This window comes from Phyllobates terribilis, unplaced genomic scaffold (assembly GCF_046119375.1).
Source record: "Phyllobates terribilis strain yellow unplaced genomic scaffold, ASM4611937v1 Scaffold_7__3_contigs__length_470593459, whole genome shotgun sequence".
Lineage (NCBI taxonomy): Eukaryota > Metazoa > Chordata > Amphibia > Anura > Dendrobatidae > Phyllobates > Phyllobates terribilis.
In genome coordinates, this window is record NW_027362767.1 from 276,023,296 (window position 1) to 276,050,842 (window position 27,547).

The 27,547-nt window shown below is 52.2% G+C and overlaps 2 protein-coding genes across 3 annotated transcripts in view; one reads left to right on the forward strand and one right to left on the reverse strand.

Annotated features, from left to right (window-relative positions):
• SURF1 (SURF1 cytochrome c oxidase assembly factor) lies at positions 1–18,395 on the reverse strand. The gene is made up of 9 exons (XM_073640869.1): positions 18,260–18,395; positions 10,229–10,301; positions 6,315–6,433; positions 5,604–5,686; positions 4,736–4,924; positions 3,251–3,323; positions 2,662–2,824; positions 1,757–1,838; positions 1–1,232 (listed from the first exon to the last, which is right to left on the reverse strand). Exons 1-9 carry the CDS (start codon positions 18,296–18,298, stop codon positions 1,169–1,171), a joined length of 885 nt encoding a protein of 294 aa, XP_073496970.1. The 5' UTR covers positions 18,299–18,395; the 3' UTR covers positions 1–1,168.
• The window catches only part of SURF2 (surfeit 2), a 25,140-nt gene continuing 15,954 nt past the window's right edge, over positions 18,362–27,547 (forward strand). Inside the window, exons 1-4 of one of the 2 annotated variants that reach the window (XM_073640870.1) lie at positions 18,362–18,570; positions 21,337–21,491; positions 21,559–21,662; positions 21,920–22,093. In XM_073640870.1, coding sequence (XP_073496971.1) covers positions 18,496–18,570; positions 21,337–21,491; positions 21,559–21,662; positions 21,920–22,093 — 508 coding nt within the window. In that variant the 5' untranslated portion in view covers positions 18,362–18,495. The remainder of the gene's footprint in view (positions 18,571–21,336; positions 21,492–21,558; positions 21,663–21,919; positions 22,094–27,547) is intronic. The other variant, XM_073640871.1, reaches the window with a different exon arrangement.

Here is a 27,547-nt window from a genome sequence, read left to right on the forward strand (position 1 = left end):
TACTTGAGAGTATGGTGCACAGGTGGTGCAATACATTTATTAAGAGGGAAGTGATCACGTTGTACGTACAGAAGCTGAGCAGATGGAGAGGCTTCTGGGAGAAGAAGATTCAGTATAACTTGCAGTTTATTGAGATCACTGGTGTATGGATGAGTCCAGTAGGCAGCCCTGCTAGTCATTGACAGCTATCTCCGCACAGACATACAGGAAACACTGTCAATCACAGAGTAGAGCCGCCCACTGGACTCCTGCATACAAACACTAGGGATTTAAATGAATGAACTATAACTTTTACTGAATCATCTATCTCCTCCTGCCCCGTAACATCCTCCCTGCAGATCAGACACCATGTTCAACAAGACAGGATCCCGTTAAACACAGGAGTGAGGTGTGAATGGTCGTTCTCATTTCAACAGACTTTACATGAATCAATATTACAGGTGAACATAAGTATCTTTGTGACTTTATCAGCGAAATCTGCCTCTTCCTCCACTTATGAGCCACTTCTTCCCACCCCTGCCTCTTAAAATCAGCAGAAATCATACCAGACTGCCAGCAAGCTGCAGTGTGAGGTTACATCTCCTATTAAATCTCTGGAGATGTAGCACTGGGCACAGTGAGACACGGGTCACGTGTGCAGCCCAGGTCTGCTGTATACTGTCCTGTATATGGCAGCAGCATCTGTCCCGGGGCTAGAGAAGGAGCAGGACCCCCGTCCTGTGAGGGAGACATTATACAGCCGGCCAGCACCCTGTAATGCAGAGATTAGCAGCGCAACGCTCGGCTCCGGTCACACAACACCCCAGCTCTCACTGCAACCAGCAAAAAACCTTTATTAGCTGGAGGCTTCCTGCACCGACCCCCAGACCCCATCATACAAAAAAATAGTTAAAGTAAATGGCAGATTAAAAATAGAATACCCGAGTGTCTGGACTGGCGCGGTGAAACGTGCACCCAGATATCGATGGCAGTGGGTGGAAGATGCCCAGAACGGCCTGACCATCACACGCACGGGCAATGCTGCCTTTCCATCCTGGCTCCAGCTCGTATTCCTGAAGGCTCACCATTCAGTGGCCCGCAGCCGGCACTTCCTGAGATAAATCGCATCACCTCCTCTACCTCTTGTTAGTGCAGATCTGTCCACCGACTGTGATCCCTGGGGACGTCACTAATGGGCTTTCCGGATGAATTTTTGGAACCACAGAAGAGAGGTGAAGACAGAGAGAGAAAACCTGAAAATCAGAGACAGCAATACACGACGTCAGGGTAGAAGGATGAGGGTGGAAACAATAAGTAAGTAGACATTATGGCATGTGGCGATCATACAGCGAGGCTGAAGGGTGGGGGTCTGTGCAGCCACTGGTATAACGCAGAGGGCGCTGATGTTAGGCGGGTTGTGGGTTATATCCTGGCATGTCCAGAGCGGGCACACGGGCCTGTAGCTGGTTACCCCCACGGCTTCATACACCTCCTGGCTGTGGCATACAGAACATGTCTATAGACTTTGATTGTCTCTGTGGCATTGAGGTCGGGTGGTATACACCACACTGTACATGGAGGGGAGGATGTTACCTTTACATTTAGCACATCTTTTGGGGGACTTTCCTGGTGGTCTCACGTGTTAAACCTACTGGAAAATAACGTGCCTGGAGACACACATGGCCCACGGCCTGAAAGTCACGTCCACTAAGTGTCCAGAGGTGGGCTTGATAAATATGGAGTTCATGCATAGGAAAATGTGCAGATATCCACCTACCAGGTCACACTGTACTGCAGGTGGTCATTTCTTAGCGTCAGACGGGTCTGTCCACCGATCGGACCCCCAGGGACGGTGCTGTCTGAGATTTAACAGAGAAGGTCTATTAACCACCATCTGCACATCCACCAGACCATAAACAGATGGAGATGGAGCAAAGAAAGGTTGGGACAGGCGCCCTCAGCACCCAGGCTTCTCCTTTTCAGAAAACTGACAGCCGAGCACTGGCTACCAGGGGGAACGTCTGCACTCTGAATTTATTGCATTCTATAGAGAAAGCAGAAAAAATCCAGCTCTCAGATAAAGTCCAAAAAAGTGCATTTTATTTGCCAAGGTACATGAAGCAAAGATAAAAATTGTGTGTTCACAAAAAAGAGAATGCAGGCATCTTTCGAGTGCCCAGCGCTCTTTGTCATCTTAAACAAAGAGCGCTTGCCGCTCGAAACGCGTCGTAAGATGCCTGTATTCTCTTATTTGTGAACACACAATTTTAATCTTTGCTTCATGTATCTTGGAAAATAAAATGCACTTTTTTGGACTTTATCTGAGAGCTGGATTTTTCTGCTTTCTCTATTGGATGTTGCGCCGTGCCCAGGTGCTATCCGTGCTCCAGAAGCGTGGGACTGCAGGTGGTGAGCTGGATTTACTTCTGTGATTTATTGCAATCTGTAATATAAAGGTACGGCGTGCACTCACAATAAGATTCATGTGTGGGGTCCGCGCTGTGGCTTCCCCTGCATCGTGGTCTGCCCTGCATTGTGGCCTCCATACTGTAACAAGGCTGCTCATTGGATGCGGTATAACAGCACTGCATCCTACGACAGCCGCCTGTCCAGCAGAACCCCAAGCAGTGGGCAGCGCCAGCGTAATGGAGTGAGGTTAAGGCCCACCTCGTCAGGTCTTACCATAATCAGCCTCGATGCATATCGGCTGTGCCCCGGTCTGCTCGGCCATGGCAGCCAGGTCCCGATAATACCAGACGTTGTTCTGTACATCATTTTCTGGAGCAAACTGTTGGCGAGTTTCCGCAAGTCTCACAAGCCCCACCAGATCCAGCTTCCCATCAATCTACACAGAAAGAAGCTGATGAACTCCTCACACATCTCCAGGAGGATGGAGAACTATCGCAGCCAGATGTCCAGTCATCTCCTGATCGCCAGTACATGGCCATAGTCTATAACGGGGCGTCAAGTCAATGCTGACATATATGGCTGCAGGAGGGTGGTTCTGGGCTCTATGTTTATGTCAGTGGGTTTCCTGGTGTGAATAGACCCCTATAGTAAGATGCATGGACAGAGGAGGAAGCCCTGCACTTACAGAGCGCTGACATAATATGTGATGGCCGACACTATTGTCCCTGCACACTGTGAGCGACTGTGTGGTTCATGACTTGTCTGCGGCACACAATATATCACACCAGGCACAGTGTCCGTCCTGTCTCACCAATCACACGGACACAGCACGCCTTCCCAGTAATGCCACTTCTCTGCTCACCTGACCCTCCATTCTCGTCTGTGGATTCAGCTTCTTGATAGGCACAAATCCCCTATTTACCAAGATGGTGACTCTGCAGGGAAATTATTACAGCTTGTTAGAGGAGGAACAAAAAATAAAGAGAAATAGCAAGAAAACAGCCCACCCGATCCATGCATCATAATGATATCATTCCAGCTGGGGCACCACCCCTTCCCCGATGACATCATTGTACCTATGGCGCCACCCCTTCCACGATTACGTCAGTGTACCTATGGGGCCACCCCTTCCTCAATGACATCATTGTACCTATGGCACCACCCGTTCCACGATGACGTCATTGTACCTATGGCACCACCCCTTCCACGATGACGTCATTGTACCTATGGCACCACCCCTTCCACGATGACGTCATTGTACCTATGGCACCACCCCTTCCACGATGACGTCATTGTACCTATGGCACCACCCCTTCCACGATGACGTCATTGTACCTATGGCACCACCCCTTCCACGATGACGTCATTGTACCTATGGCACCACCCGTTCCACGATGACGTCATTGTACCTATGGCACCACCCGTTCCACGATGACGTCATTGTACCTATGGCACCACCCGTTCCACGATGACGTCATTGTACCTATGGCACCACCCGTTCCACGATGACGTCATTGTACCTATGGCACCACCCCTTCCACGATGACGTCATTGTACCTATGGCACCACCCCTTCCACGATGACGTCATTGTACCTATGGCACCACCCCTTCCACGATGACATCATTGTACCTATGGTGCCACCCCTTCCACGATGACGTCATTGTACCTATGGCACCACCCGTTCCACGATGATGTCATTGTACCTATGGCACCACCCCTTCCACGATTACGTCATTGTACCTATGGCACCACCCCTTCCACGATGACGTCATTGTACCTATGGCACCACCCCTTCCACGATGACGTCATTGTACCTATGGCGCCACCTCTTCCATGACAACAATGCTGCAACTACAGTACCACCGCTTCCACGATAATGTCATTGTACCTATGGCACCACCCCTTCCCCGATGACGTCATTGTACCTATAGCACCACCCCTTCCCCAATGACATCATTGTACCTATGGCGCCACCTCTTCCATGACAACAATGCTGCAACTACAGTACCACATCTTTCACGATAATGTCATTGTACCTATGGCGCCACGTATTTCACGCCAATGACCCTACACTTACAGAACCACCCCTTCCCGACAACTTTTTTGTACATATGGCACCACCACTTTCACAACGACGGCGCTGCAACTATGACACCACCCTCTCCATGATGACACAGCACCACCCAGTGCCTTCTGTATTATGAATGTGACTGGATATTGGAGACTTTCCCAGTGGTCACTGGTTAGACATGCCGATCATCAGAGAAGATCCATCAGCAGTAATGTAAATGACCCCCACAGTTTTCGTCCCTGTAAAGAACACATCATATGGTAAGAGTACATACCCTGAGTCCGTACAGAGGAATGGGGTGATGACGTGAGCCCCATTCTCCGGAGGTGCCATCCCACTGGACTCCTGAGACTGCTTACTTGGCTTCACCAGGGTGCGGGGTCTCAGATAAAGCTCCTTCGAATGATCAAAATGGCCTGAGACCTTAACGGGATGAAACTCCAACGCCTGCAGTTCTGTGAGACTGGACACAACAGAGCAGATTTACGAATCGTGTAGTGTGAAAATGTAAGGTTTATGGATGGATGACACATTGGCCGCGGCTTTCTCTGACTGAACATCACCTGACGAAAAGTTAATGCACGCGGACACCCCTTAAGCCTCACCCCGCACTCACGTGAAGCAACAAACACTTTTTACATGAGGAGCAAACAGTTCAACACACAATACTGAGATCCAAAACTGATAGCAACTTGCACCAAAAAGCGCCACCAAAGCTGAGGCGCACTCACAAAAGTAAAGAGCTCCTAAGCTCGGCAATAGCCTTTTGTCCACTAAATGGTTAAAATCATTAAGGTTTTTTTTTTGTTGTTTGTTTTTTTTTAAAAACCCAATGAATTGTTATATAATGTTTCAGCTCCAGCTCTCTGGTTTGTAGATCCCAAGGCCGTCCCACCATACACTGACCACCTCTGGCTGGATAATTCCTTCAAGAGGACTAAAAAACACAATGAGACCCCAATCCCTTCCATGTGCGCCTATGGACCTACCAAAATCAAGTATGGGGGACGCAGCATAGGGGCCTTAGAGACTCTCAATAAACATGGCAGAAGACTGAACAGTAACCCTAAGCGGGTCCAGAGTGTGGCTGCAGATCGTTTCATAGTTTCAGCTGTTTCTTGAGGCTGCTAATGGGCACTCACTCTGTGGGGAGCGATATGGGGCAGGACGTAACCTGGGCCTCCAGCTGCTGGATCAGGTTTAGTTTCCATCTCCGTCGCTGGATCTAAGAGAGAAGACAAAGAGCAGAAGTGACGCAGAGAACATCTACTCCAACCCCGCGAGAGCGGCAGTCAGTACAGAGAGCCAGCTCCCCAGTCACAGCTACCAGCAATGGAGTCATTAAAAGACAGCCAAGCAACTCCTACATCCACCAGGAGGAAGCCAAACTAGTGTCTCACCGTCCTCAGCTAAATGAGGATCCCGTGACTGAGGGGTTAATTACTGTATGCAAAACCTCTGGCTCCAAGGTGGACGCAGGTATAAGCAAGCCAGGTCTACAAAATGAGGACAACAACTGCAAAGCACTAGTCACCAGGCTTCTTCACTGGGGAAGTCTAAGCACAATCCCTGGGTTAGGGTCAGTATTATGGCTACAACAAAGGGTGATACTATCTATCCCAGAGAGTCCTGCATGTGGTGAACAGAACCAGCAGGATTAGCCGACTGTACAAGCAGCAACAGGACAAGAACGCACCACAGCCCCTAACACTGCACAGTGTATACATCATTGAACCTGCAAAGATACTGCCTCATAAGGATCACTGCACAGTATTTACATCGCACCACCAGATAGACAGCAGGTACAATCTTGTTATATAGGAACTCTCTCCCCCTTATATATAAAGTGTTACCTGCCAAGTGCCAAGTCCAAAGGAGGCGACAGGGATGAGTAAGAGAATCCATTTCACCAGTGGATCCTTACTGGACTCTGTGGAAGATGAGAATGGTCTCTGGGAGCCGCCACTAGGACCTGTTGTAGACACATAGGATATTAGTGCAAAACATGGTGTAGATCACATACCCCAGTGTCTTGCAGACTATTAGTTCTTGGGACAACATCCATAATTGTGCCAGACTATATCTGCTAGTTATAAGTTCAGAGATGATAAAAAAGCCTATAACTAAATGATATAAGTACACAGGAGATGATACAGACACGAGAGAAACTCTCAAACTCTGCAGAGAACACAGGGTTAATCGCCACCTGTTGAATGACAGGCTAGGGATTAGCGCACAAGTAGAGTTCGGGCTGTGTTCATATAGCCCTGAAACAGGAGATTACACTTGTATGTTTTGCTTTAGTTCCTTGTACTTCGTACGGCTGTGGAAGGGGCCAGTCCCCTATGGCTGTGCACCTTGTCTATATAGCTTTCCACAGTTGGCCTGGGTCCCGCTCTGCCCCCATCTATTTGGAGGCCTGCTGGCACATAGGTGGTGAGATACTGGAGTTAGGGACAAGCCTGGCTGTAATCTTCACGCGGTGGGATGGCTTTTACGCTTTTTTTGATCAAAACTGTGTAAACCAAGTCACCTATGTTATTTACATGTACTATTACTGCTACTTATATCGTGCAGGGTATCTGCTCCTTGTATTTATTCTAGGCTTTGTAAGCTCATATAGCCATTCGGGGGTATGTGCTGATGGTGCCGTTGTCAGTACTGATACTGATGGAGTCGCTGTGGGCTGTCGGACAATATTTTCAGCAGTAAACGCTTATTTGAGGGGATCAACATGTTGTCAAATGCATCTTAATACACACCTCAAATAGGCGTATACGCATCATTATAATACCAACAAAGAGGAACATGCCATACAATCTCTAAAAGGTATAAATTTATTTATATATGTAATTAAATCAGAAAAACATACATGAAAAAACAGCACAACATCCGTAGAGCACATCAACACTATACAAGAAGCTTTAGAAAACCTAAAATAGATTGCTATATTATATCCCAAATAAGTCCCAAATATATCAACGAACCAATGTAGAAGAAGAAAGGTGTCTAAATGTCCGCGCTCCTCCGCATGCAATGATGATCTCGTGTCTGATGGATAGATAAAACTCTTACATCAATCCATCGGACACAAGATCATCCTTGTATGCGGAGGAGCGCGGACATTTAGACGCCTTTCTTCTCCTACATCGGTTTGTTGATACATTTTGGAAACCCTGCCAGGGTTGGTGTTATCAGCAGCTCTCCACATTAGCTCTTATATGTGTTATGCATTATCTCAACACGACAAGGTGAGCGTTCTTTTTATTATTCAACCATTGTTTCATTGGGTAACAGCACCATTTGCACCCCTATTCTATTTTGTTTTAAAATAAGTCCCAAAGGTATATCCCTGGTCTGCCAAAAAGGAGAAAAAACACCTAAAAACAAGTAAAAGAGTTGTACTTACATCAAGTGATGTGAAAGGCAGGATATGTGTGAGGAGGTCAGCCTAGCCCCAGCATCATTACAGTCACTGGCCCTGAGGCTTCTGACATAAGCCCCAACGCAGCCACTAATGCAAGGGGAAAACGCAGTATGAACATAGTCTTCATTGGGAATCTGTCAGCAGGACTGTACCTCCCAAATTGTTTATATGCACATTTGTCTCTTGCAAAGACAAGTCTACCCGTGGGTCAACTTTACAGAGAAGACGCCATTGGAATCAATGTGCAAATGATGCTGACGTGCTATCAGTATGTGGAAGCAATTCTCAAGCTTCTGCCCGGCCCGACTCCCCTCCCGGCCCGACTCCCCTCCCGGCCCGACTCCCCTCCCGGCCCGACTCCCCTCCCGGCCCGACTCCCCTCCCGGCCCGACTCCCCTCCCGGCCCGACTCCACTCCCGGCCCGACTCCACTCCCGGCCCGACTCCACTCCCGGCCCGACTCCCCCTATGTAGCGTGATTTCAAGCAAGAAGCTGTCAATCAGTAGAAGGCGGTGCTGGATGGGAATATAGCCGGGGAGAGCAGAAGCTTGAGAGGTGCTGAAAGCATGGCAGCCTCATTTGCACATTGATTGAAATGGCTAATTGTCTGTAAAGGTAGAATGGACTAGCCAGCTAAAGGTGCTGGTAAACTTGTCTTTGCAAGAGCTAAAAGGGCATACAAACAGTTTGGGGGGGGGGGGGGTGACATCCTTTGGACAGATCCCCTCTACCGTGCTCCTATTGCAGACAGCTATCCTACAGCCACACAGTGAGCACAGCTCTGGGGGAACACGGGAGATTTACTTACTAATTTCCCTACAAAACTCTTAGGCTATGTGCCCACGATGCAGAAATGCTCCAGATTTTTTCCTGAGCGTTTCTGCATCTCCCTGGCAGAAAAAAACGCATGCGGATTGTACATGTGGATTGTACATGCGGATTGTACATGCGGATTTTCTGCCAGGTAGAAGCGTTTGTGAAACGTTCTTCACATGCATTTCCACATGCGGGTTGACAAGCGCTTTCCAAGCGATTTTAGCATCACTTGGAAAGTGCTTGACAACTTGGTCACACTATATAAATCCATGCAACCAGCATAGATTTATATAGTGTGACCGTAAAGAATGGTAAAAAATAAAAAATAAATATTATACTTTTTTGATGGCCCCCGGTGTCCTTGTCTTGGCTTGCCGGCAGCTCACGGTACACTGAAGGACTGGTCGCGTGACCCGTCACATGACTAAATGACGTCAGCGCAGGTCCTTTAGTCTACCGTGAGCTGCCGGCAAGCGAAGACAAGGAGACCGGGGGCCATCAGAAGGTGAATATAATGTATATTTTTTATTTTATTCTTTTTTTCACAGGTTCTAGGGTACCCGGGTCCAGAGGAGAGTCTCCTGTCCTCCAGACCCGGGTACCATCCGCACATTGAAACGCATGGAATCCGCATGTACAGATGCAGTGATGTGTAATCCATGCGTTCCAATGCAAGTCAATGGTGGTGAAAACGCCGCGCTTCCGCAAAATAATTGGTAGTGCTGCGTTTTTTTCCGCAATGATATCATTGGGGAACATGGCAGGCCTTCTACCAAGTGTTTAAGCGTTTCTGCGGCGGAATTGCCGCTGCTGAAACGCTTAAAAAACGCATAGTGGGCACACAGCCTTATAGGGAAAGAATCAGCTACGTTTTCTGTTTAAATATTTAAAAAGGAGAAACATTTACTTATTTTCTGATTGCAAATTGTTGAATTCTAATTTTTATGTTGACAGCGCTGCAGCCAATCAGTGGTTCAGCAGTTTGAGCAGCCTATTCAGGAAGAGCCGCTGAGCTCATGGATTGGCTGCAGCGCTGCCGATGTGACGTGAGAGCTGCAGACAACAGAGACCAAGGCACCGGCAGGGAGCGGACGCTGGACTTGGGGAGAGTGAGCAATACTCAGTCTGGTCTTTTATAATTACCACAGCTTATAGTGCGAGAACAACTCCTTTATACAAAAAATAAAAAAACAAACATCAATATGTGATTTATTTGCTGTACATACATAAAACTAGTTTAATTCACTAAAAATGCAGCAAAAAAACTTTGAAAAAAATAGTAAAACCTGTTTGCTGCATTTTTGTGCTCTCATTGCTTTCTATGGGTGAAAAACACTGACATTTCACACGGCTTCAAATCTGCAAGGAAAAATAAGCAGAGTGTGCACGAGAGGTGAGACAGCTCAGTCACTTTTTGGTACAGTAAAACACTGCTCTTTTTTGTGACAAAAATACAATGTGTGAACAAGCCCTAAGGCATCGATATCTATATACAAAGCCAATATAGACATCAGTAACCCTTACACATCTGACGGCTCCATTGCTGGGATCTGGGCCACAGACAAGACCGTGTCAGCCGAGACTGGAGGAAGGGATACTGCAAAGAAAGCAGAAGAGACAGTCAGTAAAGCAGCACACCACCATCATCATCACTGAGGTCCTAGCGGTGTCCAGCAGGAAGAGCTCACCGTCCCGACAGCTCACCTAACCACAGAACAATTAAAGGGGTGCTCCACTATCTTATATTGATGACCAATAAATGGATCTGATCCAATAGGGCAATGCCCAGTACTCTCATCCATGGTCACTACATGAATGATGGAGCTCTGAGCTGTAGTCAGCTCTGCAACTGCCAACATCCGCCCGCCGCTGAGATATTAAAGAGGTGGAGTATCCCTTTTATGACCCCCTATCACCACACCCCCAAACTCCAAAACCTGAACATCTCCAGGGAGCACTCAGCTACTGAAGATTATGTGGGGAGGTATCAGGAGATTAGGGAGATGTACAAGTGCTTCTCACTAAATTAGAATATCATCAAAAAGTTAATTTATTTCAGTTCTTCAATACAAAAAGTGAAACTCATATTATATAGAGTCATTACAAACAGTGATCTATTTCAAGTGTTTATTTCTGTTAATGTTGATTATTATGGCTTACAGCCAATGAAAACACAAAAGTCATTATCTCAGTAAATTAGAATACTTTATAACAACAGCTTGAAAAATGTTATTAAAATCTGAAATGTATAGTACAGACCAAAAGTTTGGACACACCTTCTCATTTTACGATTTTTCTGTATTTTCTTGACTTTGAAAATTGTACATTCACACTGAAGGCATCAAAACTATGAATTAACACATGTGGAATTATATACTTAACAAAAAAGTGTGAAACAACTGAAAATATGTCTTATATTCTAGGTTCTTCAAAGTAGCCACCTTTTGCTTTGATGACTGCTTTGCACACTCTTGGCATTCTCTTGATGCGCTTCAAGAGGTAGTCACCGGAAATGGTTTTCACTTCACAGGTGTGCCCTGTCAGGTTTAATAAGTGGGATTTCTTGCCTTATAAATGGGGTTGGGACCATCAGTTGTGTTGTGCAGAAGTCTGGTGGATACACAGCTGATAGTCCTACTGAATAGATTGTTAGAATTTGCATTATGGCAAGAAAAAAGCAGCTAAGTAAAGAAAAACGAGTGGCCATCATTACTTTAAGAAATGAAGGTCAGTCAGTCCGAAAAATTGTGAAAACTTTGAATGTGTCCCCAAGTGCAGTTGCAAAAACCATCAAGCGCTACAAAGAAACTGGCTCACATGAGGACCACCCCAGGAAAGGAAGACCAAGAGTCACCTCTGCTTCTGAGAATAAGTCACCAGCCTCAGAAATCGCAGGTTAACAGCAGCTCAGATTAGAGACCAGGTCAATGCCACACAGAGTTCTAGCAGCAGACACATCTCTACAACTGTTAAGAGGAGACTTTGTGCAGCAGGCCTTCATGGTAAAATAGCTGCTAGGAAACCACTGCTAAGGACAGGCAACAAGCCGAAGAGACTTGTTTGGGCTAAAGAACACAAGGAATGGACATTAGACCAGTGGAAATCTGTGCTTTGGTCTGATGAGTCCAAATTTGAGATCTTTGGTTCCAACCACAGTGTCTTTGTGCGACGCAGAAAAGGTGAACGGATGGACTCTACATGCCTGGTTCCCACCGTGAAGCATGGAGGAGGAGGTGTGATGGTGTGGACGGTGCTTTGCTGGTGACACTGTTGGGGATTTATTCAAAATTAAAGGCATACTGAACCAGCATGGCTACCAAAGCATCTTGCAGCGGCATGCTATTCCATCCGGTTTGCGTTTAGTTGGACCATCATTTATTTTTCAACAGAACAATGACCCCAAACACACCTCCAGGTTGTGTAAGGGCTATTTGACCAAGAAGGAGAGTGATGGGGTGCTACGCCAGATGACCTGGCCTCCACAGTCACCAGACCTGAACCCAATAGAGATGGTTTGGGGTGAGCTGGACCACAGAGTGAAGGCAAAAGGGCCAACAAGTGCTAAGCATCTCTGGGAACTCCTTCAAGATTGTTAGAAGACCATTTCCGGTGACTACTTCTTTAAGCTCATCAAAAGAATGCCAAGAGTGTACAAAGCAGTCATCAAAGCAAAAGATGGCTACTTTGAAGAACCTAGAATATAAGACATATTTTCAGTTGTTTCACACTTTTTTGTTAAGTATATAATTCCACATGTGTTAATTCATAGTTTTGATGCCTTCATTGTGAATGTACAATTTTCATAGTCATGAAAATACAGAAAAATCTTTAAATGAGAAGGTGTGTTCAAACTTTTGGTCTGTACTGTATGTTCAAGTAAATGCACTCAATACTTGGTCGGGGCTCCTTTTGCATCAATTACTGCATCAATGCGGCGTGGCATGGAGGCGATCAGCCTGTGGCACTGCTGACGTGTTATGGAAGCCCAGGTTGCTTTGATAGCAGCCTTCAGCTCGTCTGCATTGTTGGGTCTGGTGTCTCTCATCTTCCTCTTGATAATACCCCATAGATTCTCTATAATAGATTCTCTATGGGGTTAAGGTCAGGCGAGTTTGCTGGCCAATCTAGCACAGTGATACTGTTGTGTGTAAACCAGGTATTGGTACTTTGGGCAGTGTGGACAGGTGCCAAGTCCTACTGGAGAATGAAATTTCCATCTCCAAAAAGCTTGTCGGCAGAGGGAAGCATGAAGTGCTCTAAAATTTCCTGGTAGACGGCTGCGCTGACTTTGGTCTTGATAACACACAGTGGACCTGCACCAGCAGATGACATGGCTCCCCAAACCATCACTGATTGTGGAAGCTTCACACTAGACCTCAAGCAGCTTGGATTGTGCCTCTCCACTCTTCCTCCAGACTCTGGGACCTTGATTTCCAAATGAAATGCAAAATTTACTTTCATCTGAAAACAACACCTTGGACGACTGAGTAACAGTCCAGGTCTTTTTCTCCTTGGCCCAGGTAAGACGCTTCTGGCGTTGTCTATTGGTCATGAGTGGCTTGACACAAGGAATGTGACACTTATAGCCCATGTCCTGGATACGTCTGTGTGTGGTGGCTCTTGAAGCAATGACTCCAGCAGCAGTCCACTCCTTGTCAATCTCCCCCAAATTTTTGAATCGCTTTTCTTAACAATCCTTTCAAGGCTGCGGTTATCCTGGTGGCTTTTGCACCTTTTTCTACCACACTTTTTCCTTCCACTCAACTTCCCATTAATATGCTTGGATACAGCACTCTGTGAACAGCCAGCTTCTTTAGCAATGACCTTTTGTGGCTTACCCTCCTTGTTGAGTGTGTCAATGACTGCCTTCTGGACATCTTTCAAGTCAGCAGTCTTCCCCATGATTGTGGAGCCTACTGAAACAGACTAAGGGACATTTTTAAACGCATTGGAAGCTTTTGCAGGTGTTTTTTGTTAATTATTGTAATTTACTGAGATAATGACTTTTGTGTTTTCATTGGCTGTAAGCCATAATCATCAACATTAACAGAAATAAACACTTGAAATAGATCACTCTGTAATGACTCTATATAATATATGAGTTTCACTTTTTGTATTGAAGAACTGAAATAAACTAACTTTTTGATGATATTCTAATTTAGTGAGATGTATCTGTATGTAGGGGACAGATTATAAACTGGAGATTATGTGGGGAAGTATCGGGTTACGGCAGCTTTCTTTCATCATACTTAGTAATTTGGCCGACCATTATCTAGCATGCAGAGGTCACACTACATTTTTTTTTACAGAAGGGTAAAAATTTGACTCTTGTAATTTTTGAGGAGTGTTTTTAGCCAAGGAGCGGCACGTAACTTGCAATACCCCAAGTTTCTAACAGACACTGTATGTAAATGTAATGTTAGGACCTCACTATTTATACATGAATATACCTAATCCCAATGAACGGAGGGGATTTTACACCAACATTACATTTCACACTGTTGGAATAAACACAGGACTCTGATCTCGGGGCCATGTAGTGACGGTCACTGCTGTGTACAATCTAACACCGCGGTACAGAAGCCGGATAAGGACTGTGGCACCTACCACACATCTCCACATTCGGTATACAGTCCATCACCATTTGCCAACATGATGTGATTAGCCAGGGTTGGATGTCAAAATCCCCCCGACCTTAGAATTAGGCAACAGACTGAAAAATCCTTTAAAGGAGTTGAACTAAGTTTCGAAGATATCCCCTATCAATGAGATAGTGGGTAACTACCCAATAGCTGGGGGTCCGACTGCTGGGAACCTAACCGATCCTGAGGACCTGGTCTCTGAAGTGCCCCCACGTGAATGGAACAAGAGAAGGCTGAGATGTATAAAGTTTCATCCGCGTTCACCCATGAATGGCCCAGGCCGGTATCTTTTAGGACGGTGTTAATCAGTGTCAAACACCCAATGTAACTAACACAAGGAGAAGAACGGCTGCATGGGAGCAAATTAAATACTGACAAAGCCTTTCATCCACGGACACTGAGGGAGCTGACAGCAGTAACTGACAGACTGATGTATCTCATCTTCTTAGACTCTCTGGTAACAGGGGTAGTGCCACAGGATTGGAGGATAGCCAATGTGGTACCAATATATAAGAAAGGTAAGACGGAGGATCCAGGCAACTACCGTCCGGTAAGTCTGACATCAGTGTGGTGCAACATACAGTACAGACCAAAAGTTTGGACACACCTTCTCATTTAAAGATTTTTCTGTATTTTCATGAGTATGAAAATTGTACATTCACACTGAAGGCATCAAAACTATGAGTTAACACATGTGGAATTATATACTTAACAAAAAAGTGTGAAACAACTAAAAATATGTCTTATATTCTAGGTTCTTCAAAGTAGCCACCTTTTGCTTTGATGACTGCTTTGTACACTCTTGGCATTCTTTTGATGATCTTCAAGAGGTTGTCACCAGAAATGGTCTTCCAACAATCTTGAAGGAGTTCCCAGAGATGCTTAGCACTTGCTGGCCCTTTTGCCTTCACTCTGCGGTCCAGCTCACCCCAAACCATCTCGATTGGGTTCAGGTCTGGTGACTGTGGAGGCCAGGTCATCTGGCGTAGCACCTCATCACTCTCCCTCTTGGTCAAATAGCCCTTACACAGCCTGGAGGTGTGTTTGGGGTCATTGTCCTGTTGAAAAATAAATGATGGTCCAACTAAACGTAAGCGGATGGAATAGCATGCCGCTGCAAGATGCTGTGGTAGCCATGCTGGTTCAGTATGCCTTCAATTTTGAATAAATCCCCAACAGTGTCACCAGCAAAGCACCCCCACACCATCACACCTCCTCCTCCATGCTTCACGGTGGGAACCAGGCATGTAGAGTCCATCCGTTCACCTTTTCTGCATCACACAAAGACACGGTGGTTGGAACCAAAGATCTCAAATTTGGACTCATCAGACCAAAGCACAGATTTCCACTGGTCTAATGTCCATTCCTTGTGTTCTTTAGCCCAAACAAGTCTCTTCTGCTTGTTGCCTGTCCTTAGCAGTGGTTTCCTAGCAGCTATTTTACCATGAAGGCCTGCTGCACAAAGTCTCCTCTTAACAGTTGTTGTAGAGATGTGTCTGCTGCTAGAACTCTGTGTGGCATTGACCTGGTCTCTAATCTGAGCTGCTGTTAACCTGCGATTTCTGAGGCTGGTGACTCGGATAAACTTATCCTCAGAAGCAGAGGTGACTCTTGGTCTTCCTTTCCTAGGGCGGTCCTCATGTGAGCCAGTTTCTTTGTAGCACTTGATGGTTTTTGCAACTGCACTTGGGGACACATTCAAAGTTTACCCAATTTTTCGCACTGACTGACCTTCATTTCTTAAAGTAATGATGGCCACTCGTTTTTCTTTACTTAGCTGCTTTTTTCTTGCCATAATACAAGTTCTAACAGTCTATTCAGTAGGACTATCAGCTGTGCATCCACCTGACTTCTGCACAACACAACTGATGGTCCCAACCCCATTTATAAGGGAAGAAATCCCACTTATTAAACCTGACAGGGCACACCTGTGAAGTGAAGACCATTTCCGGTGACTACCTCTTTAAGCTCATCAAGAGAATGCCAAAAGTGTGCAAAGCAGTCATCAAAGCAAAAGGTGGCTACTTTAAAGAACCTAGAATATAAGACATATTTTCAGTTGTTTCACACTTTTTTGTTAAGTATATAATTCCACATGTGTTAATTCATAGTTTTGATGCCTTCAGTGTGAATGTACAATTTTCAAAGTCATGAAAATACAGAAAAATCTTTAAATGAGAAGGTGTGTCCAAACTTTTGGTCTGTACTGTATATGATAGCATTATAAGAGGTAACCTGCAAAAATATATTACAGAGGAGAATATAATAACTGACAACCATCACGGACCCATGCAGACACGTGGTGTCTCACCACATACCGGGTGTCTATGAGGAGGTTAGAGCAGATCTGGATATTGGCCGTGCGGCTGATGTGCTATATCTGGACTTTGATACTGAACCACACCACAGCCTTCTACTGAAACTCCAGAACCAAGGGCCATTAGCACATGGGCAAAAATCAAGATCAGGGACCGGAAAGAAAGAGTCGTTGTAAATGTACATTCTCTTAATAGGATAAAGTCAGCACAGGTGTACCACTGGGAGCAGAGAGGCGGAAGGCGGGAAACCAGTGGGAGCAGAGAGGCGACAGGCGGGAAACCAGCGGGAGCAGAGAGGCGACAGGCGGGAAACCAGCGGGAGCAGAGAGGCGACAGGCGGGAAACCAGCGGGAGCAGAGAGGCGACAGGCGGGAAACCAGCGGGAGCAGAGAGGCGACAGGCGGGAAACCAGCGGGAGCAGAGAGGCGACAGGCGGGAAACCAGCGGGAGCAGCAGGTAACCAGCGGGAGCAGCAGGTAACCAGCGGGAGCAGCAGGTAACCAGCGGGAGCAGCAGGTAACCAGCGGGAAACCACCATGAGCAGAGAGGAGCACAAGGATCTGTGTTAGGACCAATTTTATTTCATCTCTTTATTAATGACCTTGGACATGGGATTGAGAATAAACTGTCAGTCTTTACTGATCACACAAAACTATGTAGGATAATAAATACTGAGCCTGACAGCATAATACTACAGAATAATCTCAAGAAGACGTCTGTAGGGCAAATACTTGGCAAATGGAGTGTAATGTCGATAAATGTAAAGAAATGCACAGTGACTGGAGTAATCCTATAGCTGCATATACATTAAATGGGAGTATACTCGGGACTACAGAACAGGAGAAGGACTTGGGTATTCTGGTTACAAGTAAGCTGAGCAGCAGTACTCAATGTCAAGCAGCAGCCGCAAAAGCAAACAAGATTTTAGGATGTATAAAAAGAGATAAAATCCCTCCTCTCCTGTATTACACGGGGTGGGGGGAGGGGACTCTCCCGTATTACACGGGGTGGGGGGAGGGGACTCTCCCGTATTACACGGGGTGGGGGGAGGGGACTCTCCCGTATTACACGGGGTGGGGGGAGGGGACTCTCCCGTATTACACGGGGTGGAGGGAGGACTCTCCCGTATTACACGGGGTGGGGGGAGGACTCTCCTATGATGAGAAGGTAAAAAAATTGTGCTTCTTTAGCTTAAAAAAAAAATAAATAAAAAAATAAGGCTTCTCAGAGATCTCATTTCTATGGATAAATATGTGAGGTCAGCTCAAAGGACAAGTTCATGATTTATTCCTTCCAAGGACCATACTAAGGACCAGGGGGCACTCATTACGGGTGGAAGAAAGGCGATTCCGGCAGATCAATAGGAAAGGGTTCTTTACAGTCAGAGCAGTGTGGAATGCCGACCACAAGGGGTAGTGATAACAGACACTTGTACAGCTTTTGTAGGGGTCTTGAGGCTGCTCACAACAAATGGCATTGTGGGTAATAAATAAACCAGCGATAGAGAAGGTGGATCTGGCGGACACAGGCCGGAGTGATGGAGCGGAGGCTTATACGTCAAGTGTCTCGGATGTCCCGTCATTCCCGGTCCTCACCTGCCCTCTTGCTCTCAATAATATCTGGACTGCAGACATGGCGGCTCCGGCTTCCTGTATCACGTGAGGCTGCAGAGCTTCCGAGACAGATGAGCTGTGGAAACCATAGAAACCAGTCAGTGTGAGGACGGAAGTCGCGGAGAGTCATACTGCAATGCGCGGAGCGAATAATGGCGGCCCCATGAAGCCTGCTCTGTGATTGGCTGCAGGAAGCAGAGGCTTCACGTGGTGACAGCATGGAGGATCTGCCGGAGGATGTGCGGGGGCTCCTGGAGAGACACCCGGCCCTGGAGCTCATCCCCGGGAACAAGGTGCCAATATCCACATATATACAGAGCCTGCGGTACCGCAGCCTGAGTGCAGAGACCCCCGCAGCCAGCGACCCCTTCCCCAGCTTTTTCCCCCTCCCTTTTCCACCTTATACTCTATGTTTTGAGTCCCTTTCTCCCCCTCTCCCTTGTGTTACTTCCTCTGTGTTTTGGGGTCCCCCTCTCCCCAGTGTTTTGGGGTCCCCTTCTCCCCTGTGTTACTTGCGCTGTGTTTTGGGGTCCCCTTCTCCCCTGTGTTACTTGTGCTGTGTTTTGGGGTCCCCCTCTCCCCTATGTTACTTGTGCTGTGTTTTGGGGTCCCCCTCTCCCCTATGTTACTTGTGCTGTGTTTTGGGGTCCCCCTCTCCCCTATGTTACTTGTGCTGTGTTTTGGGGTCCCTCTCTCCCCTTCTTCGCTCTCTCCTGTGTTTTGGGGTCCCCTTCTCCCCCTCTCCCCTTCTCCGCTCTCCCCTGTGTTTTGGGGTCCCCTTCTCCGCTCTTCCCTGTGTTTTGGGGTCCCCTTCTCCGCTCTCCCCTGTGTTTTGGGGTCCCCTTCTCCGCTCTCCCCTGTGTTTTGGGGTCCCCTTCTCCGCTCTCCCCTGTGTTTTGGGGTCCCCTTCTCCGCTCTCCCCTGTGTTTTGGGGTCCCCTTCTCCGCTCTCCCCTGTGTTTTGGGGTCCCCTTCTCCGCTCTCCCCTGTGTTTTGGGGTCCCCTTCTCCGCTCTCCCCTGTGTTTTGGGGTCCCCTTCTCCGCTCTCCCCTGTGTTTTGGGGTCCCCTTCTCCGCTCTCCCCTGTGTTTTGGGGTCCCCTTCTCCGCTCTCCCCTGTGTTTTGGGGTCCCCTTCTCCGCTCTCCCCTGTGTTTTGGGGTCCCCTTCTCCGCTCTCCCCTGTGTTTTGGGGTCCCCTTCTCCGCTCTCCCCTGTGTTTTGGGGTCCCCTTCTCCCCCTCTTCCCTATGTTACTTGTGCTGTGTTTTGGGGTCCCCCTCTCCCTTGTGTAGCTTCCTCTGTGTTTCGGGGTCCCCTTCTCCTGCTCTCCCCTGTGCTTTGGGGTCCCCTTCTCCCCCTCTCCCCTGTGTTTTGGGGTCCCCTTCTCCCCCTCTCCCCTGTGTTTTGGGGTCCCCTTCTCCCCCTCTCCCCTGTGTTTTGGGGTCCCCTTCTCCCCCTCTCCCCGGTGTTTTGGGGTCCCCTTCTCCCCTTCTCCGCTCTCCCCTGTTTTGGGGTCCCCCTCTCCCCTTCTCCGCTCTCCCCTGTGTTTTGGGGTCCGCCCTCTCCGCTCTCCCCTGTGTTTAGGGGTCCCCTTTTCCCCCTCTTCCCTATGTTACTTGTGCTGTTTTGGGGTCCCCCTCTCCCTTGTGTTACTTGCACTGTTTCAGGGTCCCCCTCTCCCCTTCTCCGCTCTCCCCTGTGTTTTGGGGTCCCCTTCTCCCCCTCTCCCCTGTGTTTTGGGGTCCCCTTCTCCCCCTCTCCCCTGTGTTTTGGGGTCCCCTTCTCCCCCTCTCCCCTTCTCCGCTCTCCCCTGTGTTTTGGGGTCCCCTTCTCCCCCTCTTCCCTATGTTACTTGTGCTGTGTTTTGGGGTCCCCCTCTCCCTTCTCCCGCTCTCCCCTGTGTTTGGGGTCCCCTTCTCCCGCTCTCCCCTGTGTTTGGGGTCCCCTTCTCCGCTCTCCCCTGTGTTTTGGGGTCCCCTCTCCCCTTCTCCGCTCTCCCCTGTGTTTTGGGGTCCGCTCTCCCCTGTGTTTTGGGGTCCGCTCTCCCCTGTGTTTTGGGGTCCCCCTCTCCGCTCTCCCCTGTGTTTAGGGGTTCCCTTTTCCCCCTCTTCCCTATGTTACTTGCGCTGTTTTGGGGTCCCCCTCTCCCTTGTGTTACTTCCTCTGTGTTTTGGGGTCCCCTTCTCCCCTCTCCCCTGTGTTACTTGCACTGTGTTTTAGGGTCCCCCTCTCCCCTTCTCCGCTCTCCCTTGTGTTTTGGGTTCCCGCTCTCCCTTGTGTTTTGGGGTCCCGCTCTCCCCTTCTCCGCTCTCCCCTTCTCCGCTCTCCCCTTCTCCGCTCTCCCCTTCTCCGCTCTCCCCTTCTCCGCTCTCCCCTTCTCCGCTCTCCCCTTCTCCGCTCTCCCCTTCTCCGCTTTCCCCTGTGTTTGTGGTCCCCCTCTCCTTTTCTCCGCTTTCCCCTGTGTTTTGGGGGTCCTTCTCCCCTCTCACTTATGTTACTTGCTCTGTGTTTTGGGGTCCCCTTCTCCCCTCTCCCCTTCTCCGCTTTCTCCTGTGTTTTGGGGCCCCCTCTTCCCTTCTCCTCTTTCCCTTGTGTTTTGGGGGTCCTTCTCCCCTCTCCCTTATGTCACTTGCTCTGTGTTTTGGGGTCCCCTTCTCCCCTTTGTTACTTGCACTGTGTTTTGGGTCCCCTTCTCCGCTTTCCCCTGTGTTTTGGGGTCCCGCTCTCCCCTTCTCTGCTTTCCCCTGTGTTTTGGGGTCCCGCTCTCCCCTTCTCTGCTTTCCCCTGTGTTTTGGGGTCCCCTTCTCCGCTCTCCCCTGTATTTTGGGGTCCCCTTCTCCGCTCTCCCCTGTATTTTGGGGTCCCGCTCACCCCTTCTCGGCTTTTCCCTGTGTTTTGGGGGTCCTTCTCCCCTCTCCCCTTTGTTACTTGCACTGTGTTTTGGGTCCCCTTCTCCCCCTCTCCCCTTCTCCGCTCTCCCCTGTGTTTTGGGGTCCCCTTCTCCCCTGTGCTACTTGTGCTGTGTTTGGGGTCCACCCTGTGACTGTCCCCCATCTTTGTAGGTGCGTTTCATGGTGACGGGCCACGAGCTGCCATGTCGCCTCCCCGAGCTGCGGAGCTTTACTGAGGGTAAGAAGTATCAGCGGCTGACGAGCCGGCCCGGAGTGTTTGACTACAGCAAATATGAGCCACATATTGTGCCCAGCACCAAAAATGGGTCAGTAGAGGGCGCCGAGGGGCTGAGGGCTGCAGTGACTTCCTACTAATTGTGCTATTTTCTGCAGACATCAACTGTTCTGTAAATTAACCCTTCGTCACATCAACAAGGTCCCAGAACATGTAGAACGACATGTACGGGGGAAACGCTTCGTCCGGGCCCTGCACATGTGTAAGTAGCTGCAGTAGGAGCTTACCCCCTCCCCCGACCGGGGAACTCTCATGGATATGCACCCACCCCTGGGTGACTTAGAGCGCCCTTGGTGGACTGGGGGGGGATTTGTGGAGAAGGCTTAGTATTAGTAGTGACACACCATGAGAATCCCCCACCCCCAGTGATTGGCAGCCCCACATGTACACACTATGGGTTGGAGGGTATCCGTTATTGGGCTGTGTTGCCTTGTGTATGACCCTTCTCTTCTCCATCAGATGAGGATTGTAAAAAACGCGGGGTGGCGTTTGTTCCTGCTTGTTTAAAAAGTAAAAAGAAGCAGCCCCCCCTAGAGGATGAGCGAGCACCTGTTGAAGGCGACGTGTGGGCCCCTAAGGACGGCCACTCCGAGCACAGCGACTCCGAGGACAGTATGAGTGACCTGTACCCAGGTATGGTAGTGACCTCAGCACAGGCACAGACATTTGGGGTGGGGGGCGTCATTTGTACCATAGCTAATGGGCCCCCACAATAACAGCGTTCAGTGGTGCCGCTGGGGACAACCTTGGAGACTCAGGCCGTGGCCATGTTTGCTTTTATCACCTTGATAGCTAGGTTTGCCATGTCTCAGCAAGGAGCAGGTGTCAGCAAACATCCAGTATCTGGAATATCACCTCCATTACTGCCATATAGAATATAGTTAGAAAATATAGGGCCGCCGCGGTGACCGCTTCCATGAGATGAGAACAGGGCAGTAGACTGGCATTAGTAGCGCAGTGTCAGGCTGCTCCATGTGTTCTCACCGCCGCTGCTTTCCTGCTGTCACCGCTGCAGTGTTCAGGGCTGCGCTGAGCAGTGAAGTCCTCACAGCTGCGCTCTGCATACTGACTCGGCTCCTGAAGGACTTGTCTTCTCTCAACCTAAAAAACAATGAAATTATATTCTATGTGGCAGAAATATAGTTTTACATCTCATAAGTCCAATGTCTGCAGTCATCTTGGCTCACACAGAGGCTGCTGTATTGTATTGTTTTGTTTGTATATTATGCAGTCACAGCGGCTTGTACCTGTTCACACTTGCTTTATTTTATTAGGAGGTGCTGGTCAGTTTTTTGCTTGTGTTTTATTTCCTGTTAGTATGAGAGGTTACATGACTGTAGGGAAAATGTGATGCATCTAAGACTCTCATCCTGCAGGTATAGGACACTTCAGTAAAGTGCAAGGGGCATCAGATAATCACAATGCTGTGCCACCTCCTCCGGGCTCCTTCCTCTTCCCCGCTGCTCTGCCACCTCCTCCAGGCTTCCTTCCTCCCCCCGCGGCTATGCTGACCTCCTCCTCCGGGCTCCCTTCCACCCCTCGCGGCTCTGCCGACGTCCTGCGGGCTTCTTTCTTCCCCCCCGTGGCTCTGCTGACCTCCTCCTCCGGGCTCCCTTCCTCCTCCCCGCTCTGCCGACCTCCACCTCCGGGCTACCTTCCACCCCTCGCGGCTCTGCCGACGTCCTCCTCCAGGCTACCTTCACCCCCTCGCGGCTCTGCCGCTCCTCCTCCGGGCTACCTTCCACCCCTCGCTCCTCTGCCGACGTCCTCCACCGGGCTACCTTCCACCCCTCGCTCCTCTGCCGACGTCCTCCACCGGGCTACCTTCCACCCCTCCGCGGCTCTGCCGACGTCCTCCACCGGGCTACCTTCCACCCCTCGCGGCTCTGCCGACGTCCTCCTCCGGGCTACCTTCCACCCTCGCGGCTCTGCCGACGTCCTTCTCCGGGCTACCTTCCACCCCTCGCGGCTCTGCCGACGTCCTCCTCCCGGCTACCTTCCACCCCTCGCGGCTCTGCCGACGTCCTCCTCCGGGCTACCTTCCACCCCCTCGCGGCTCTGCCGACGTCCTCCTCCCGGGCTACCTTCCACCCCTCGCGGTCTGCCGACGTCCTCCTCCGGGCTACCTTCCACCCTCCGTCTGCCGACGTCCTCCTCCGGGCTACCTTCCACCCCTCGGGCTCTGCCGACGTCCTCCTCCGGCTACCTTCCACCCCTCGCGGCTCTGCCGACGTCCTCCTCCGGGCTACCTTCCACCCCTCGCGGCTCTGCCGACGTCCTCCTCCCGGGCTACCTTCCACCCCTCGCGGCTCTGCCGACGTCCTCCTCCGGGCTACCTTCCACCCCTCGCGGCTCTGCCGACGTCCTCCTCCGGGCTACCTTCCACCCCTCGCTCCTCTGCCGACGTCCTCCACCGGGCTACCTTCCACCCCTCGCTCCTCTGCCGACGTCCTCCACCGGGCTACCTTCCACCTCGCTCTCCTCTGCCGACGTCCTCCACCGGGCTACCTTCCACCCCTCGCTCCTCTGCCGACGTCCTCCACCGGCTACCTTCCACCCCGCCGCTCGACGTCCTCCACCGGGCTACCTTCCACCCCTCGCCTCCTCTGCCGACGTCCTCCACCGGGCTACCTTCCACCCCTCGCTCCTCTGCCGCGTCTCCACCGGCTACCTTCCACCCCTCGCGGCTCTGCCGACGTCCTCCACCGGGCTACCTTCCACCCCTCGCGCTCTGCCGACGTCCTCCCCGGGCTACCTTCCACCCCTCGCGGCTCTGCCGACGTCCTCCCCGGGCTACCTTCCCACCCTCGCGGCTCTGCCGACGTCCTCCTCCGGGCTACCTTCCACCCCTCGCGGCTCTGCCGACGTCCTCCTCCGGGCTACCTTCCACCCCTCGCGGCTCTGCCGACGTCCTCCTCCGGGCTACCTTCCACCCCTCGCGGCTCTGCCGACGTCCTCCTCCGGGCTACCTTCCACCCCTCGCGGCTCTGCCGACGTCCTCCTCCGGGCTACCTTCCACCCTCGCGGCTCTGCCGACGTCCTCCTCCGGGCTACCTCCACCCCTCGCGGCTCTGCCGACGTCCTCCTCCGGGCTACCTTCCACCCTCGCGGCTCTGCCGACGTCCTCCTCCGGGCTACCTTCCACCCCTCGCGGCTCTGCCGACGTCCTCCTCCGGGCTACCTTCCACCCCTCGCGGCTCTGCCGACGTCCTCCTCCGGGCTACCTTCCACCCCTCGCGGCTCTGCCGACGTCCTCCTCCGGGCTACCTTCCACCCCTCGCGGCTCTGCCGACGTCCTCCTCCGGGCTACCTTCCACCCCTCGCGGCTCTGCCGACGTCCTCCTCCGGGCTACCTTCCACCCTCGCGGCTCTGCCGACGTCCTCCTCCGGCTACCTTCCACCCCTCGCGGCTCTGCCGACGTCCTCCTCCGGGCTACCTTCCACCCCTCGCGGCTCTGCCGCGTCCTCTCCTCTCCACCCCTCGCGGCTCTGCCCTGTCCTCCTCCGGGCTACCTTCCACCCCTCGCGGCCTGCCGACGTCCCCTCCGGGCTACCTTCCACCCCTCGCGGCTCTGCCGACGTCCTCCTCCGGGCTACCTTCCACCCCTCGCGGCTCTGCCGACGTCCTCCTCCGGGCTACCTTCCACCCCTCGCGGCTCTGCCGACGTCCTCCTCCGGGCTACCTTCCACCCCTCGCGGCTCTGCCGACGTCCTCCTCCGGGCTACCTTCCACCCCTCGCGGCTCTGCCGACGTCCTCCTCCGGGCTACCTTCCACCCCTCCGGCTCTGCCGACGTCCTCCTCCGGGCTACCTCCACCCCTCGCGGCTCTGCCGACGTCCTCCTCCGGGCTACCTTCCACCCCTCGCGGCTCTGCCGACGTCCTCCTCCGGGCTACCTTCCACCCCTCGCGGCTCTGCCGACGTCCTCCTCCGGGCTACCTTCCACCCCTCGCGGCTCTGCCGACGTCCTCCTCCGGGCTACCTTCCACCCCTCGCGGCTCTGCCGACGTCCTCCTCCGGGCTACCTTCCACCCTCGCGGCTCTGCCGACGTCCTCCTCCGGGCTACCTTCCACCCCTCGCGGCTCTGCCGACGTCCTCCTCCGGGCTACCTTCCACCCCTCGCGGCTCTGCCGACGTCCTCCTCCGGGCTACCTTCCACCCCTCGCGGCTCTGCCGACGTCCTCCTCCGGGCTACCTTCCACCCCTCGCGGCTCTGCCGACGTCCTCCTCCGGGCTACCTTCCACCCCTCGCGGCTCTGCCGACGTCCTCCTCCGGGCTACCTTCCACCCCTCGCGGCTCTGCCGACGTCCTCCTCCGGGCTACCTTCCACCCCTCGCGGCTCTGCCGACGTCCTCCTCCGGGCTACCTTCCACCCCTCGCGGCTCTGCCGACGTCCTCCTCCGGGCTACCTTCCACCCCTCGCGGCTCTGCCGACGTCCTCCTCCGGGCTACCTTCCACCCCTCGCGGCTCTGCCGACGTCCTCCTCCGGGCTACCTTCCACCCCTCGCGGCTCCGCCGACGTCCTCCTCCGGGCTACCTTCCACCCCTCGCGGCTCCTGCCGACGTCCTCCTCCGGGCTACCTTCCACCCTCGCGGCTCTGCCGACGTCCTCCTCCGGGCTACCTTCCACCCCTCGCGGCTCTGCCGACGTCCTCCTCCGGGCTACCTTCCACCCCTCGCGGCTCTGCGACGTCCTCCTCCGGGCTACCTTCCACCCCTCGCGGCTCTGCCGACGTCCTCCTCCGGGCTACCTTCCACCCCTCGCGGCTCTGCCGACGTCCTCCTCCGGGCTACCTTCCACCCCTCGCGGCTCTGCCGACGTCCTCCTCCGGGCTACCTTCCACCCCTCGCGGCTCTGCCGACGTCCTCCTCCGGGCTACCTTCCACCCCTCGCGGCTCTGCCGACGTCCTCCTCCGGGCTACCTTCCACCCCTCGCGGCTCTGCCGACGTCCTCCTCCGGGCTACCTTCCACCCCTCGCGGCTCTGCCGACGTCCTCCTCCGGGCTACCTTCCACCCCTCGCGGCTCTGCCGACGTCCTCCTCCGGGCTACCTTCCACCCCTCGCGGCTCTGCCGACGTCCTCCTCCGGGCTACCTTCCACCCCTCGCGGCTCTGCCGACGTCCTCCTCCGGGCTACCTTCCACCCCTCGCGGCTCTGCCGACGTCCTCCTCCGGGCTACCTTCCACCCCTCGCGGCTCTGCCGACGTCCTCCTCCGGGCTACCTTCCACCCCTCGCGGCTCTGCCGACGTCCTCCTCCGGGCTACCTTCCACCCCTCGCGGCTCTGCCGACGTCCTCCTCCGGGCTACCTTCCACCCCTCGCGGCTCTGCCGACGTCCTCCTCCGGGCTACCTTCCACCCCTCGCGGCTCTGCCGACGTCCTCCTCCGGGCTACCTTCCACCCCTCGCGGCTCTGCCGACGTCCTCCTCCGGGCTACCTTCCACCCTCGCGGCTCTGCCGACGTCCTCCTCCGGGCTACCTTCCACCCCTCGCGGCTCTGCCGACGTCCTCCTCCGGGCTACCTTCCACCCCTCGCGGCTCTGCCGACGTCCTCCTCCGGGCTACCTTCCACCCCTCGCGGCTCTGCCGACGTCCTCCTCCGGGCTACCTTCCACCCCTCGCGGCTCTGCCGACGTCCTCCTCCGGGCTACCTTCCACCCCTCGCGGCTCTGCCGACGTCCTCCTCCGGGCTACCTTCCACCCCTCGCGGCTCTGCCGACGTCCTCCTCCGGGCTACCTTCCACCCCTCGCGGCTCTGCCGACGTCCTCCTCCGGGCTACCTTCCACCCCTCGCGGCTCTGCCGACGTCCTCCCTCCGGGCTACCTTCCACCCCTCGCGGCTCTGCCGACGTCCTCCTCCGGGCTACCTTCCACCCTCGCGGCTCTGCCGACGTCCTCCTCCGGGCTACCTTCCACCCCTCGCGGCTCTGCCGACGTCCTCCTCCGGGCTACCTTCCACCCCTCGCGGCTCTGCCGACGTCCTCCTCCGGGCTACCTTCCACCCCTCGCGGCTCTGCCGACGTCCTCCTCCGGCTACCTTCCACCCCTCGCGGCTCTGCCGACGTCCTCCTCCGGGCCGACC